We start from the raw sequence: 14210 nt of genomic DNA on the forward strand, positions 1-14210 counted from the left end.
TCAATCGTGTCTGATTCTTTGTGACCCCATGGACTGTAGCACACCAGGCTTCCCTGTCCATCACCGTCTCCCAGAGTTTGCTCCAACACCACAGTTCAAAAGCGTCAGTTCTTCGGTGCTCAGCTTTCTTTACAGTCCAACTCTCACATTCATACATGACTACTGGAAAAAACGTAGCTTTGACTATACAAACCTTTGTTGACAAAGTAAAGTCTCTGCTTTTTAATATGCTGTCTAGGTTGGTCGTAGCTTTTCTTCCAAGGAGTAAGTGTCTTTTAATTTCATGGCTGCAGTCACCATCTGCAGTGATTTTGGAGCCCTGCAAAATAAAGTCTGTCACTGTTTCCATTGTTCCCCTATCTATTTGTCATGAAGTGACAGGACTGGATGCCATGATCTTAGTTTTTTGAATGTTGAGTTTTAAGCCAACTTTTTCCCTCTCCTCTTTCACTTTCATCAAGAGGCTCTTTAGTTCTTCTTCACTTTCTGCTATAAGGGTGGTGTCATCTGCATATCGGAGGTTATTGAAATTTCTCCTGGCAATCTTGATTCCAACTTGTGCTTCATCCAGCCCGGCATTTCACATGATGTACTCTGCATATAAGTTAAATAAGCATATAAGTTAAATAAGCACAATATACAGCCTTGTGTGTAGGTAATAGATAGCGATGAAAGTGCTGTCGCTATAGGCTGGCTGGCTGTGGGATGTGAGTTATCACCCACTGAGTTGGGCTGCCCAGAGCCCTGTTCCTAGATGCCTGTCCCTAGGCCAGAGGCCACTTTTTTCTTCTTTTCCCACTCCTATAGTATTCCATGTCTCCAGGAGGTCTGAATCTAATCTGGAAATTTTGTTCAGTTGCTAAGTTGTGTCTAACTCTTTGCAATCCCATGGACTGCAGCCTGCCAGGCTTCCCTGTTCTTCACCATCTCCCAGAGTTTGCTCAAACTCATATCCATTGACTCTATGATGCCAACAAACCATCTCATCCTCTAGTGCCCCTTCTCCTCCTGCCCTCAATCTTTCCCAGCATCAGTCTTTTCCAATGAGTCGGCTTTTTACATAGGGTGACCAAAGTACTGGAGCTTCAGCATCAGTCCTTCCAGTTAATATTCAGGATTGATTTTCCTTAGAATTGACTGGTTTGATCTCCTTGCTGTCCAAGGGACTCTCAAGAGTCTTCTCCAACACTATAGTTTGAAAGCATCTTCAGCCAACCTGGATAACTACACTTCAACCTCTAGACTTCATGTTGAGTCAATGTAAGAGCTCTAAAACTTCTGATGAAAAAATAGTAAAGGCATCAGGTGAAAAAACTGAAATTTCTGGTCAGAAAAGAGAGACATCAATATTTCAAGAAAAAGGAGGACCAACACTGATGTTCCCCCTTCAGTGAATGGAACAGGATTTTATGTGTGTTTTCCTCTTTATTTCATCAGCACACATCCGTGTAAGGGTGCTATGCTGCAGAAAGCATTCTTTTGTGTCCATGCGCTATTTTGTCCAAAGACAGACCAGAAGAGGAGACCCCGACCAGCTCGCCCACAGCTTCAGAGTGACCACCAACCCCATATTCCCAGACCAACTCTGAACCCTTCTTAGGTGGAAAAGGAGATCTGCCTCAAATTTTGGAAGTTCCAGTGTTGCTAAGAGAATATTGAGTTGAACAGAACACAAAACACTAGATCGTTTTACAGCCCTCAACTTTCACTGAAATTAACCCAGAATTCAGCTTTTGACACTGATCCCAGTTCTCATGTATGAAATAAGCAAAATTGAATATAGAGAGGCAGAAATATATAGAAGCAGAGGATAGATAACTAAACAATATCTACATGCTTACTTCTCTTTAATTCCCCCAGTCTGAAGTAAAGAAAACGAAGTCTCTAAGACCACCTCCCCAACCCTGTGGGGGTCTCTCCCCAGTGTTCCCAGAGCTTTCCCCTCTCCCTGCCCCGCGACCAGGGTGGCCTGAGACGCACAGCCCCCATCTGGGCTGGAGCCCCAGCGTGGTGGAGGGAGACTCACCGTCGCGTGGGGATTTGGGTACAGGGATGACACCTCAGTGCGCTGACTACGCGTGAGGCGGGCGGGGCCCCCTTCCTTCCGGACCGGGAATTTCCCTGACCCCGGGGCTAGCAACGCCCTTCTGATCAGGATAAAAGGGGTTCACTCGGTTCGGGGAGCCACAGAGCCCGCTCAGCCAGCGCTCCCGCCAGCCTTCCCGCCGCCGCAGACACAGACCCTCCGAGCAGACACCCATGGCTCCAGCCGCGAGCTCCGCCCCCCGGCTCCTCCGCGCAGCAATGCTGCTCCTGCTCCTGGTGGCCGCCGGCCGGCGCGCAGCAGGTGAGACCCGGATCCCCAGGGCGGGACGGGGGTGGGTGGGTGCCTGTGAGGACAGCCCCTAACCCACTCTGTCCTTCCCGCAGGGGCGCCCGTGGTCAACGAACTGCGCTGCCAGTGCCTGCAGACCTTGCAGGGGATTCACCTCAAGAACATCCAGAGCGTGAAGGTGACAACCCCCGGCCCCCACTGCGACCAAACCGAAGTCATGTAAGTGTCACTTCCGTTGCTGTCCTCGTCATCACCACCCACCGTGCCGATGCCCCCACCCCGACCCCCAAATGGGCCACCCAACTCACGTAGATTCTTCCTTCTCTCTGCAGAGCCACTCTCAAGACTGGTCAGGAAGTGTGTCTCAACCCCGCCGCTCCCATGGTTAAGAAAATCATCGATAAGATGCTAAACTAGTGAGTTGTGGTTTTTATTCATCGTGTGACTAGAGTCATTCTGCCTGCTGAAAATTATATCAGAGAAACCTAGGATTTAGCTGAAGGAATGAAAAACCACTATTTCAGAATTAAATTTGCCATTAAGGTCATTAATCTGCTCTGATGCCAGAAGAACATTGCCAATGCTTTCCATCATGGCCTTTGACTCTCCCCATTCAAATGAATGTGGGTTAAACTGCTTTCATGAAAATTCTCACTGCTGTTGGACAGTTCAGTTCAGTCGCTCAGTGGTGTCCAACTTTTTGCAACCCCATGGACTGCAGCACTCCAGGCCTCCCTGTCCATCACCAACTCCCGGAGTTTACCCAAACTCATGTCCATTGAGTCCGTGATGCCATCCAACCATCTCATCCTTTGTTATCCCCTTCTTCTGGCTTCAGTCTTTCCCAGCATCGGAGTCTTTTCAAATGAGTCAGCTCTTCCCATCAGGTGGCTGAAGTATTGGAGTGTCAGCTTCAGCATCAAATAGAATTGGCTATTTGTAGCCAATAATACAGTGAGTACTGCAGGCCCCACCTCCATTCCTAAATAAGAGTATCAGAGAGCCTAGAGGCATCTGCCACACAGTATAGCAGGTGGCAGGCAGTAACCACTTGATGCCAGGCTGGGAAGACTGGACTCAGAAATCTCTGGAACCCAGGGAGAGGGAAAGGAGAAGAGTGCTGTTTCAGTCTTCTGGAGCAGCTACTAAGGAAAACCTTTTCTTCCTGCAGGGCCAGCTCTAACTGACCAGGTGGAAAACAGAAGCTCTTGGATGGCTGTTCCAGAAGTAGACCCTGCCCCTACAGAAATCAAAGAGGGAAAAGAGGAATCACCAGCTCCTAAGGCCACCTGGATCAGGCTTAATATGTTTGAACATCTCTTAGGAGGGTTCTTCCACTTATTTACTTATTTATTTATTTATGTGTTGCTTGGGTTTCAAAGATTCTATGTTAATATTTACATGTGACATGATTAAGGATGTGATCAAATCTACTTGCACATCCTGTCATTATTGGTATTATTTATTTTATGAGAAAAAAAGTTTATTTAGTCCTGATTCTTACTGAGTTTGAAGTAGAAGGTTTGCAAATGTTTGCCAGTCATGAAATTAATATTTCTGAGGAGCCCACATTATGCCAGCCCTTGTGGCAGAAGCTGGAGGATCGAAACAGATAGTGAACTCATTGTCGGGTGGGGGGATACATGTTTTTGTGAATGTTTTTGTAAATGCATGTGTTTGTAAATGTTTAAAAGAATGTTAGTTATTTATTGAAATGATTTCACAGTATGTTGTCAGCATTTCTCATGTTGAAACTTTAAGAGCTACAATGTTCTAAATACCCTTTGGACATTTTATGTCTTTCTTGTAAGGCACAATGCCTTGTTTCATGTTAATTATGCAGTGCTTTTCTATGTCTGAGAAAAGAGAAATCTAAATATTTATTGATGTTTTTACAAAGAACATGAAAATAAAATATTTCAAACTAAACACTATTTATTTCATTTTTTTCTGAGGAAAACCATTCTACCTTTACTGGATAAATCTGATGATTTATATCAACATTTCTTAGCTTCTTTTTCTCCTCTTGGACATTCATTTGCTACACAGATAAATCAAACTATCAGTTCAGTTCAGTTCAGTTCAGTCGCTCAGTCCTGTCTGACTCTTTGCGACCCCATGAATTGTAGCACGCCAAGCCTCCCTGTCCATTACCAACTCCCGGAGTTCACTCAAACTCACAGCCATTGAGTCCATGATGCCATCCAGCCATTTCATCCTCTGTCGTCCCCTTTTCCTCTTGCCCCCAATCCCTCCCAGCATCAGAGTCTTTTCCAATGAGTCAACTCTTCACATGAGGTGGCCACAGTACTGGAGTTTCAGCTTTAGCATCATTCCTTCCAAAGAAATCCCAGGGCTGATCTCCTTCAGAATAGACTGGTTGGATCTCCTTGCAGTCCAAGGGACTCTCAAAAGTCTTTTCCAACACCACAGTTCAAAAGTATCAATTCTTCAGCACTCAGCTTTCTTCACAGTCCAAAGCTCACATCCATACTTGACTACTGGAAAAACCAAACTATAAGTTGCTTAATTTCATCTGCTGATAGCTGTCACCCTCCTTGGCTCTCACCAACCCAAGAATGTGCTTTTCCAAACTGTGCACTGGCCCTTTCCCCTTAGTGTGAGAGTCACTATAATATTATGAGAGCAATAATAATATATGGCTGTTTTTTGTAAGGACCTTCTTGTACCTTGCTACTCAAGTATACCTCTTTAAAAATTTCTTTTTTTTTTTTTTTAATTCTTGTAGCTATCTTTAAAAAAAATGTTATCTGTTCTGCCGGGGACCAGCCCCGGCTGATCCAGGGTATTCGAAGGAGAGACGGCGTAGGCGAAGATCAGGAAACAATTGCTTAATTAAATGTTAATTAAGGATATAAAGAGTAATAGAATGAGGATAGCTCAGTAAAATTCAGTGAAGAAAAGAGGCTGAAATAAGGATAGCTCAGTGAGGAAATTCAGTGGAGAAAAGAGGCTGAAATAAGGATAGCTCAGTGAGGAAATTTAGTGCAGAAAAGAGGCTGAATAATTCAGCCAGAAGGTAAGAGAAAGAACGACATGGTGAGACCAAGTTTCGGTGAACAAGGCCCGCACTTTATTTTTCAAAGTAGTTTTTATACCTTAAGTTATGCACAGAGGATAATGGGGGAAGGGGTAGAGTCTTGCAGCAAACCAGGCTTTCTTCCTGCAAACTTATCATATGCAAAAGCTTAGGTGATTTGCATCATCTTCTGGCCCGGAGGCCTGTTAACATTTTAAGACCTTTTCTTCAGAAAACTTATTTTTCTCTAAAGGTGATTGGTCAGGAGCCACCCTCCAAAAGCATTAGATACAGTTGCATTCCTACAGCGCAAAGGTGTGGTGGGCTACAACAAGAAAAAGAATTAACTCAAGGGTCCCAGGTTACAAACATTAAAGCTACTATTTACACCAATTATATTAACCAATACACTGCCAGGGACACAGCAGGTAAGGGATATGGAAACTTAGCAGCAAACATTGGCCCAACAAGTGAAAATCCCTTCACCAATACAATTTCTAATCAATCTTTTAACTACTCAAAAGAATCTGTGTTTAGACAGTTTAGAACATCTCCTGCCTCTCACAGTTGGGAGGCTCTGAACAATCACATGAGGCCGGAAAAACCTATTCAGGCAGGCTAGAGGATTTCCAAAGGAGTTTGTAGGTTAAACACTGTCACACCCAGGAATTATTAACTGGAGCTGTAAGCTAACTTTTTTCAGAGAGGTAGTGGGGGACAGCCCCGCGTAAAGTCAGAGGTGTAGGTGAAAGCACAAAGCAGAAAGTGGGCAGATTCTGGTTTTGGGGGTATATGCTCGAGAATTTCCAGGGGGACTCCTGAAGCTCGATCCCGCCTTTGCGTATGCCGAGCCTCCTTCCTCATGACCTTTGTCATGGGCGGAGTTCCTCACGCTGGCTACCGGCAGTGATAGAATTCCAGTTGAGCTATTCCAGATCCTGAAAAGTGCTGCACTCAATATGCAATATGCACTCAATATGCAATATGCCGGCTCCCGGCATCTCCCCCTTTTTTATTTCTTAAAACAGCCAGATGCAGCTCAGTCGCGAGCTTTTGAATGTTCTGCCGAAGAATCCTGACAATACAAGGAAGAATGATTATGAGAAGCAGAACTAAAGATATTAGACAGAATGTTTTTTCCAGAAATAAAAGTTAGAGAAGGTGAGAAAAAAGTCATTAGCTGCTCCAGCGGTGGTAAAATCCAGTCGACAGTGTTCCAGGGTCTGTATTTGATTATGAAATTTCCCTAAGTCCAGGCCAATGTCAGAGCTGTTCCAAACACCTGAGATACGATTTTTGATTTTTTCCCATTCATAATCTGTCTCGTTTACCTTTAAAGGTGTCACGCATATCCACCAGTAATCAGCGTGGCAAGACAGAGCCATTTTCACTTTTAAAGCCTGTAACTCAGTCCCAATATGCATTATTGCCTCTTTTAAGGCGTCTACTCTCATCTCTAATTTCTTATCTATAGCTTCCTGTGTTGCTAGAGTTAAAGAAACACTTTTAGACATGGTATCAACATATTGGGCAGTATGCACTTGTTGAGTCAATGATGTTGCTGCCACAGTAACAGAAGTAATTGCTGCTATTAAAGCTGATATTCCTAAAATAAGTACCCACAAATTGTCATGATCACATTAAATCTTGTAGTTGTTGTAACACAGCAAGACTATAGTTAACATATCAATAAGTGGTTACATCATAAGATAAGGTGGACGTTGTAACACTACAAAGGAGCAAACATTATATTGAGGGTTTAAACAAGATAAGAGCATGCATTGTTCACAAGTCACTACATTGGGTCCACCAGTGAAAGTCACATGTACATTAAGTTTTCCAGAATCATTGGTAAAGAGAAAAACATAAGGAGAGGGTAGACAAGCCAAAACAGAATAAGTAGAATTATTTTCTGGTTGGAGTTCGCACTGCAGCAGCCCCGTCGGTCGTGCCAGGATCTCGATGTTTATCTTGCCTCCCCTTCTGGCGGGCTTCTCTTTTGTGATCGAAGCAATGGGGGAACTGGATGTCTGGGGGTCTGCAACGTGGCGAATCAACCTGTCTTGGATCTAAATTGGAGAATCTGCATCCTGTGGAAAAATACAAGCACATCCTCGACCGCTAGTTAATAATGGGTCAGGACCCTTCCATTGTCCTGAGAGGAGGTCCTTCCATTTGACTAATGGTTTTGCATTTAATTGCTCCAGGCACCAATGACGAAGCATTGCAGTAGTCCAGCTAGATCAGTATTTAGAATATTTATTACGAAAAGAGCATGTTGCAAGATTTGATGGGGAGAACTATACTTAAACTCCCCTTCTTTTAGTTTTTGAATTTGGATTTTTAATGTTTGATGCTCTCTTTCAACAATGGCCTGTCCCTGGGGATTATAAGAGATGCCTGTATTATGTTTAATTTGAAACTTTATACAAAATTCCTGAAAAGACTTAGACGCAGGAGCATTGTCAGTTTTCAGAGCTTTTAGCAGGCTCAAATATGAAAAACAAGTAAAGAGATGTTGTATTACATCTTTAATTGCTTCCCCTGTATGAGCAGTTGCAATAATAAAATGAGAAAAGGTGTCTACCGTTAAAGAACAGAGGACAGTTTTCCAAATGAAGAAACATGAGTTAGATCCATTTGCCAGAGTACATTGGGCTTAAGACCGCGAGGATTAACTCTCATAGGTAGACTATTATAAACAGTGGGGCAGTGTAAGCAAGAACGCACTATCTCTAGAGCAGTCTCTCTGGGAATTTGGAATTGATATCTTAAAGCAGTAGCATTTTGATGATGAAGTGAGTGAGAGGCTCTGGCCTCCTCAATCACAGTAGCCACTGTATTTCTGGTTAACAAGTCAGCCAAATCATTAAAGGCATTTAAAGGGCCGGGCAATCTGGAATGAGCCCGAATGTGTCCAATGAAAAATATTTTATTTCTTTTCCAAATTTGTTGCTGTAATTTAGTTAACAAATGAAATATGGTAGTTTTATTTTCAGACAAAACCGCAGTTTTAATATGTGGAAACAACCTGACAATATACTGAGAATCAGAATAAAGGTTAAATTCCTCATCTGCAAACATAGGAAAAGCCTCTATGACTGCTGTTATTTCAGCGCTTTGAGATGAAGTTTCCCGTGTTTCTAAAACTTTTTGGTGATTTTTAGTAACTATGGAGGCTTTACCGTTTGCTGACCCATCAGTAAAAACTATTTGAGCATTTGGAATAGGAGATTGTTTACATCTGACAGAAAAAATAACTGGATGTCTGGATATAAAATTCAGCAAAACATGCGAGGGTAAATGATGCAAAAATTTTGACCAAAATAGTTTCCTATAGCAATCTGCCAATTTTCAAACATTAGAAGAGCATCAAGTTGTTCCTTATTATATGGAATTACAATTTCTGATGGCTCTTTACCAAATAATTCAATGTTCCGCTTTTTTCCTTTAATATCAAAGTAGCTATCAATCCCGGATAAGAAGCCACTACAGTTTTAGTTTGAGCAGGAAGATGTACCCACTCTAGGGGGCTGTTTTGCTATAAAACCAATTTTTTGTCTGGCCACCCCAATTACACCTATGGGGGTTTTATTGCAAAGGAATTATCAAGCAGTTGTCAATTTAATTTTTAAAATTTTTTAAAATTTACATTTTAACAACATAAATTTAGAGATATGTTAATTTAGGTCTAATGTTTAGTTTAGGTCTCTATAAATTTAAATAATAAATGTATAACCTCCTTATCTCATTTTGGTATACAGATATACCTAAATGTAAAATGTATTTATATATGGCAACAAGTATAAACTTATTGACATACAATATATATAAATCAATATACTTGAATTAATCTTATAATTAATATATTAATTCATATATATTACAGCAATACAACACGCACACAGCCAGTACCAACCAACACAAACCAATGTACTGCAATAATACATGTCACACATATATAATTATACAGCATACAGAACATATATCATCACAGCACATCAATCCATACCAACTAATATCAGCCACACACATTATATTACTGCAATATACATTTATACAGTATATATATAATACATATATTGATTTATATACAAATTAAGTAAGTATAGATCTATAAATAGAATTAGGTATACCTTTATTATGTTTTATTTATACCCATACCTAATTAGGCAAACTGTAGTTAGGCAAATATATTTATATTACGTATTTATAACAATATATAAAGTATTGTTAATTGTACCACCTGTTGATAACTAAGAAATTGAGAAAACCCTTCTCTGAGTATCTCCTATTTGAGACAGCACGTCCCTCCCCCATAGGGTAAAGGGGAGCGTAGGAACTACATACGGTTGGAAAGTTCCACAGGTATCCTCAAACTGCCAATCTAACATTTTTGAACTTTTAACGACTGTGGGGGCTTGAGGGCAAACGAAACAAAATTTGACCCCTGAAATCTATCAGGGCAACTTGCCAATCACTATATTGTAAAAGACTTGTAGTTGATCCTTATTGAATGGAATTATTATATTTGCTAGTTCTTTTCTAAAAAGTTCCACACTTCTTTTTTCCTCCTTTTATAATTAATTGTGCCACTGAGCTGGGATAAGATAAAACTATTTTTCTTGGGGTCACTGGTAGATGGAACCAATGGGCCTTTTTGTCACAAGCATCCTGTAGGTGTATGTTTTGTGGGAAGAATAATTTAATCTCATCTTTTGGTAATATTAATCCTAATTAACTGATCATTTAAAGTCTCATCTACTTTAACAAAAGCCGTCTGTCTTATTAGTCAACTTTCTCTTAGAACTGGAATTAGGATCGCTTTTTAAGCAATTAAACAAAGGCTTTAAATCTGCAGTAGTCAGTTTTAAATGTGGGCATATCCAATTAATGTCCCCTAATAATTTTTGGAAATCATTTAAAGTTAGTAAACAATCTCTCCACAGCTTCAAAGGGGCATTATCAGTTTTTTAAAACTTTTGGCCGACCTAAATATGAGAAGCAAGTAAACAGGTGTTGCACAACATCTTAATAAGCTTCTCCAGTTATCGTTTTGTAACCTAAATCTGGTCTATAGCTTTTTAGATGACAAGCAACCATCTAATCTTTGCTTGAATACTTCCAGCAACGGGGAACTCACTATTCTTCAAGGTTTTAAACTCTCCCTCACCTTTTTCTCTACAGCATTCCCAACCCGCATATCACTTTCTCTAATCTCAACTCATTTTCAGTAGTATGTGTTGGCCAGGAGCTGGGTCAGTCTTTCCCAGCAATGTTAAGAGACGTCTGTTCCTGTGTCTAATAGCCCTGACAGTTTATTTTCTTGAATTAAAAGATCTTTTAAAGGCCTTGGAGCTGTAATTTCCTGCACCCAAAAGGCTAGATCACTAGATCTAAATGCTCTGTGGCTCTTAGCTTGAGAAGTCAAGTTTTTTCCTGCCTGATAAGGTAAAAGCAAAAACTGTGTTATTCTTTGACCTTTATTAATTTGCACAGTTTTGGTAGGCAGCGAGATCAAAACTTTTAATTTCTCCAATATAATCTGAATCTACTACACCATACACCACCCAAATTCCTTGAAAAGAAAGCGAGCTATACCCTAGCACAAGTCCTACAATGCCCTCAGGCAGGGGGCCAGCCACTCCCATTGGAATCGGAGCAACCGCAAGTCTGGGGTTAAAATTGTTGCTAAATCCCCTTACCGGTCCGCTTTTTTCTTAGCCTGGGTGAGACCCCCCCTGAGGGGGTTTTCTCCAAAGAGCGTGCTCTGCATATTGTGCACGCAGTCTGTTTTAAAATCTCCACTGTTCAAAAAACTTTTTATCTTCCTCAGGCTTAGGCAACACTTTGAGAGGCTTTGGGGGCAAAGTGGGGAACTCTTGGGCCCTGGAAGGCGCAAACGGAGGCGGCAGCAATGGCCTTAAATCAGAAAGTGGTGGATAAGTTTTTTTTTTTTTTTAAGGTTTGTGCAGTGGGGGTGGGGGGGAGGGGGAGCTCGCCAGGACACCTGGTCACAGCGTCTCTTACAGTCTCTCTCTCTCTTCCTCTCTTCCTGCTTTTCTCACTTTTCTCTCCCCCTTCCTTTTTCGCTACCCTTCTCTTTCCTTCGTTTCTTTCCCTTTACCCTCTTCTCTTCCCTAATCTTTTTTTTTTTCTTTCTCCCTATCTTTTTCTCTGTTATCTCCTTTTTTAACTTCCTTTCTCTATCTTGCTGCGTTCCCTGATTCCTTCCTTCTCCGTTCCTCTCCTTTTCACTCTTTAGCTCTTTCTCTATCTTTAGATCTTTCTTTATTTTCTTTCCTTTTTTCTTTTTCACTTTTTTTGTTTTTGTTTTTCTTTTTTTGCTTGGGTGAGGCCCCCCTGAGGGGGTTTTCTGCAAGGAGCAGGCTCTGTATATTGTGTATTTTTTAAAAGCTCCTTTGTTTAAGAGAAATCTTTTTTATCTTTTTCAGCTTTAGGCAATGCTCTGGGAGACTTTGGATGTAAACTGGGGAATTTTTAGGCCCTGGGAGGTGCAAGCGGAGGTGGAGTAGTCGCCTTAAATCAGAAATTGTTGGATAAATTTTAAAGGTTTGTGTAGAGGGGGAGGGGGCTCTCCAGGGCGCCCGGCCGCAGCGTCCTGTAAGCCCTCTCCTTCCTCCGGAGGTAGAGCACAGTCTCCCTCCTTTTCTTCGTCAATGGCAGAAAATATGATCTGCGCAGAAGGTGGAGACCCACTACCATCCACCGCTATAGCCTCTCCCATAGACTATCCCACAGCCTCATGATGAGGGTCCAGAACATTTTTAATCATATTTATAGGATAAGTTTTTAGTTGTTTTTTTTACCTTCACCCAAGTATCTAAATTAACAGTAGCCTCTTTAACAGTTTCAAGATTACTTGTATAAAGAGTTGCCATTCTTAGTTTCGTGTTACCCATGTCAGAAAATTAAGTATAATAGAAGATAAAGCTTTTAGCTTTTAAAAGATCAGGCTCTTCTTTGGCCTTTTAACTTCAGAAACCGTTTTCTCTCTCTAAGTCTAACTCTTTTAACACTTTCAACACTTCCCACTCCTCTCGCCCTGTCTATCCTACAGGGGGGTCCGCGGCACCCTTGAGTGGGGTCCTAGCCGTCCCGAACACTGGAAGAACAATAGGGCTGATAACCCAGATTGTTCCGGGGGAGGAACAGTAGGCTGATGGCCCAGACTGTTCCAAGGGAGGAGCAGTAGGGCTGGTCACCCAAACTGCTCCGTGGGGGAACAAGAGGGCTGGTCACCCAGTTGTTCCGAGAACGGGGAGCAATAGGGCTGATGGCTCTGATTGCTTTGGGGAGCTTACCTTCGAAAATCCCTGTCTCGGGCGCCACCTGCCGGGGACCAGCCCCGGCTGATCCAGGGTATTCGAAGGAGAGACGGCGTAGGCGAAGATCAGGAAACAATTGCTTAATTAAATGTTAATTAAGGATATAAAGAGTAATAGAATGAGGATAGCTCAGTAAAATTCAGTGAAGAAAAGAGGCTGAAATAAGGATAGCTCAGTGAGGAAATTTAGTGCAGAAAAGAGGCTGAATAATTCAGCCAGAAGGTAAGAGAAAGAACGACATGGTGAGACCAAGTTTCGGTGAACAAGGCCCGCACTTTATTTTTCAAAGTAGTTTTTATACCTTAAGTTATGCACAGAGGATAATGGGGGAAGGGGTAGAGTCTTGCAGCAAACCAGGCTTTCTTCCTGCAAACTTATCATATGCAAAAGCTTAGGTGATTTGCATCATCTTCTGGCCCGGAGGCCTGTTAACATTTTAAGACCTTTTCTTCAGAAAACTTATTTTTCTCTAAAGGTGATTGGTCAGGAGCCACCCTCCAAAAGCATTAGATACAGTTGCATTCCTACAGCGCAAAGGTGTGGTGGGCTACAACAAGAAAAAGAATTAACTCAAGGGTCCCAGGTTACAAACATTAAAGCTACTATTTACACCAATTATATTAACCAATACACTGCCAGGGACACAGCAGGTAAGGGATATGGAAACTTAGCAGCAAACATTGGCCCAACAAGTGAAAATCCCTTCACCAATACAATTTCTAATCAATCTTTTAACTACTCAAAAGAATCTGTGTTTAGACAGTTTAGAACATCTCCTGCCTCTCACAGTTGGGAGGCTCTGAACAATCACATGAGGCCGGAAAAACCTATTCAGGCAGGCTAGAGGATTTCCAAAGGAGTTTGTAGGTTAAACACTGTCACACCCAGGAATTATTAACTGGAGCTGTAAGCTAACTTTTTTCAGAGAGGTAGTGGGGGACAGCCCCGCGTAAAGTCAGAGGTGTAGGTGAAAGCACAAAGCAGAAAGTGGGCAGATTCTGGTTTTGGGGGTATATGCTCGAGAATTTCCAGGGGGACTCCTGAAGCTCGATCCCGCCTTTGCGTATGCCGAGCCTCCTTCCTCATGACCTTTGTCATGGGCGGAGTTCCTCACGCTGGCTACCGGCAGTGATAGAATTCCAGTTGAGCTATTCCAGATCCTGAAAAGTGCTGCACTCAATATGCAATATGCACTCAATATGCAATATGCCGGCTCCCGGCACTGTTCTTTATTTTTTTTTTAAATAACTATTTATTTATTTATTTGGCTGTCCTGGATCTTAGTTTCAGCATGCAGGATCTTGTGTCTTCACTGAGGCATGTGGGCTCTAGTTCCCTGACCAGGGACGGAACCCTGGTCCCCTTCACTTGGAGTGTGGAGTCTCAGCCACTGGACCACCAAGCAAGTTTCTCTTGTAGCTGTCTTAACAATAACCCTCATTTCATTGCTTTGGCTAAAGGATTTTTCAAACAACTATTAACAATT

General features: G+C 42.0%; 1 protein-coding gene across 2 annotated transcripts; it reads left to right on the forward strand.

Annotated features, from left to right (window-relative positions):
• Positions 1–2171: 2171 nt before the first annotated feature.
• Positions 2172–4264, forward strand: LOC113894381 (growth-regulated protein homolog gamma). 2 transcript variants are annotated; one of them, XM_027544734.1, is made up of 4 exons: positions 2172–2347; positions 2431–2554; positions 2668–2751; positions 3507–4264. In XM_027544734.1, coding segments are annotated over exons 1-4 (297 nt in total). In that variant the 5' UTR covers positions 2172–2259; the 3' UTR covers positions 3508–4264. The 2 variants fall into 2 exon arrangements, with proteins under 2 accessions (XP_027400535.1, XP_027400536.1); XM_027544735.1 differs by lacking the exon at positions 3507–4264 and having other exon boundaries at positions 2668–2752.
• Positions 4265–14210: the final 9946 nt, after the last annotated feature.

Source organism: Bos indicus x Bos taurus, chromosome 6 (genome assembly GCF_003369695.1).
Source record: "Bos indicus x Bos taurus breed Angus x Brahman F1 hybrid chromosome 6, Bos_hybrid_MaternalHap_v2.0, whole genome shotgun sequence".
Lineage (NCBI taxonomy): Eukaryota > Metazoa > Chordata > Mammalia > Artiodactyla > Bovidae > Bos > Bos indicus x Bos taurus.